The 2,148-nt window shown below is 43.2% G+C and overlaps 1 protein-coding gene across 1 annotated transcript; it reads left to right on the forward strand.

Moving 5' to 3' along the window:
* The first annotated feature begins 281 nt into the window (after nt 1–281).
* LOC141706794 (uncharacterized) lies at nt 282–1,046 on the forward strand. Its single transcript, XM_074509624.1, has one exon. The coding sequence runs from the start codon at nt 282–284 to the stop codon at nt 1,044–1,046; it is 765 nt and encodes a 254-aa protein (XP_074365725.1).
* The last annotated feature ends 1,102 nt before the right edge of the window (nt 1,047–2,148 follow it).

Genomic DNA, 2,148 nt, shown 5'->3' on the forward strand with positions numbered 1-2,148 from the left:
GAGGTTCATGAAGGCATCTGCGGAGACCACCTGGCAGCCAAAGCTCTAGCTCACAAAATCATCAGGCAAGGGTACTACTGGCCCACAATACACTCCGACTCCGTCGCTTACGTTCAGAAGTGCCCCCAGTGCCAGAAATTTAGCAATGTTCCCAGAAAAAGCCCGAACCTGCCAGCATCAGTGTTATCTCCTATCCCGTTCGCTGTATGGGGCATAGATATCATGGGCCCTTCCCCCGAGCAAAAGGCGACCTCCGCTACGTCCCGGTAGCCATTGATTACATGACAAAGTGGGCAGAAGCTAAAGCCATGAGGACAATCAACCAACAGGATTGTATCAAGTTCATGGACGCGATCGTCATGAGGTTCGGAATCCCTGTAGTCCTCATCTCCGACAATGGCCCACAGTTCGTCGCAACTGAATTTGAAGCATATCTGAAAGTGCTTGGAATCAAACACAAAAGAGCGTCGGTTGCACACCCTCAGGGAAATGGACAAGTCGAAGTAACCAACAGAACCATACTTCGGGGTCTAGAAAAGAGACTAGAAGAAACCAAGAAAACTTGGCCTGACGAGCTCCCAAAAGTCTTGTGGTCCTACAGAACCACCCCCAGGGCGGGAACGAATGAGACCCCCTTCAAGCTGGCATACGGTACCGAAGCCCGCATTCCAATCGAAACCGGGTCCCCTTCCCACAGGGTCGTCAATTTTGACGAGATCTCAAACATTGAAGGGCTTAGGACCAACCTGGAACTCCTAGATGAGATAAGAGATGAAGCAGTAAGAAAGATGGAAGGCTACAAAGAAAAGACAAGACTCTACTTTGGGAAGAAGGCCAGAATCAGAGAATATGAAGAAGGAGACCTGGTACTCCGACACACCGAGGCCTCAGACCCAAGTAATCAAGGAAAGCTCCAGCCCAACTGGGAAGGCCCCGACAGGGTTAAAGAAGTACTCCGGCCAGGAACTTACAAGCTAAGCTACCTCGGGGGGACCGAAGTCCCAAACACTTGCCACGGAGCTCGCCTAAGGAAATTCTACCAGTAAAGGCAGGTCACACATCCCGGCATCTCCTCCACTTTTAGGCTATAGCAGCTTGATGTAATTTTTAACATTTCCCCAGAATGTACTTTTGTTCTAATGATTTAAATGAAAAAACCGATTTGGAGCGCCCCATAGCCCAAAAGCATTCTACTATCATTCAATCATTGTCGCTATAGTACTTAGAAAATTTTATTCAATTAAAATTTTAAACCCCTTCCCGGGGACCATTACACAACCCATGTGTACTTAGAAAATTTTATTCAATTAAAATTTTAAAACCCCTTCCCAGGGACCATTACACAACCCATGTGTACTTAGAAAATTTTATTCAATTAAAATTTTAAAACCCCTTCCCAGGGACCATTACACAATCCATGTGTACTTAGAAAATTTTACTCAGTTAAAATTTTAAACAAAACCCCTTCCCGGGGACCATTACACAACCCATGTGTACTTAGAAAATTTTATTCAATTAAAATTTTAAAACCCCTTCCCGGGGACCATTACACAACCCATGTGTACTTAGAAAATTTTACTCAGTTAAAATTTTAAACAAAACCCCTTCCCGGGGACCATTACACAACCCATGTGTACTTAGAAAATTTTATTCAATTAAAATTTTAAAACCCCTTCCCGGGGACCATTACACAACCCATGTGTACTTAGAAAATTTTACTCAGTTAAAATTTTAAACAAAACCCCTTCCCGGGGACCATTACATAACCCATGTGTACTTAGAAAATTTTATTCAATTAAAATTTTAAACCCCTTCCCGGGGACCATTTCACAACCCATGTGTACTTAGAAAATTTTACTCAGTTAAAATTTTAAACAAAACCCCTCCCCGGGGACCATTACACAACCCATGTGTACTTGGAAAATCTTATTTAGTTAAAAATACAAACTCAAATCTCTCCCGGGGACTACAACGCGAACCACGTGTACTTAGAAAAATTTCGAGAAAAGGAAACAAAACCAAATACGAATGGGAAATATATTTGCATACGTTCCCGAGGCAAACCAAGCCCCGGAGCAAATCCAAATAAAGTCTTACGAAAACAAGAGAAATTTAAAAGCCACAAAGGCCAAGTCGGAAGCAAATTAT

This window comes from Apium graveolens, chromosome 1 (assembly GCF_009905375.1).
Source record: "Apium graveolens cultivar Ventura chromosome 1, ASM990537v1, whole genome shotgun sequence".
Classification (NCBI taxonomy): domain Eukaryota; kingdom Viridiplantae; phylum Streptophyta; class Magnoliopsida; order Apiales; family Apiaceae; genus Apium; species Apium graveolens.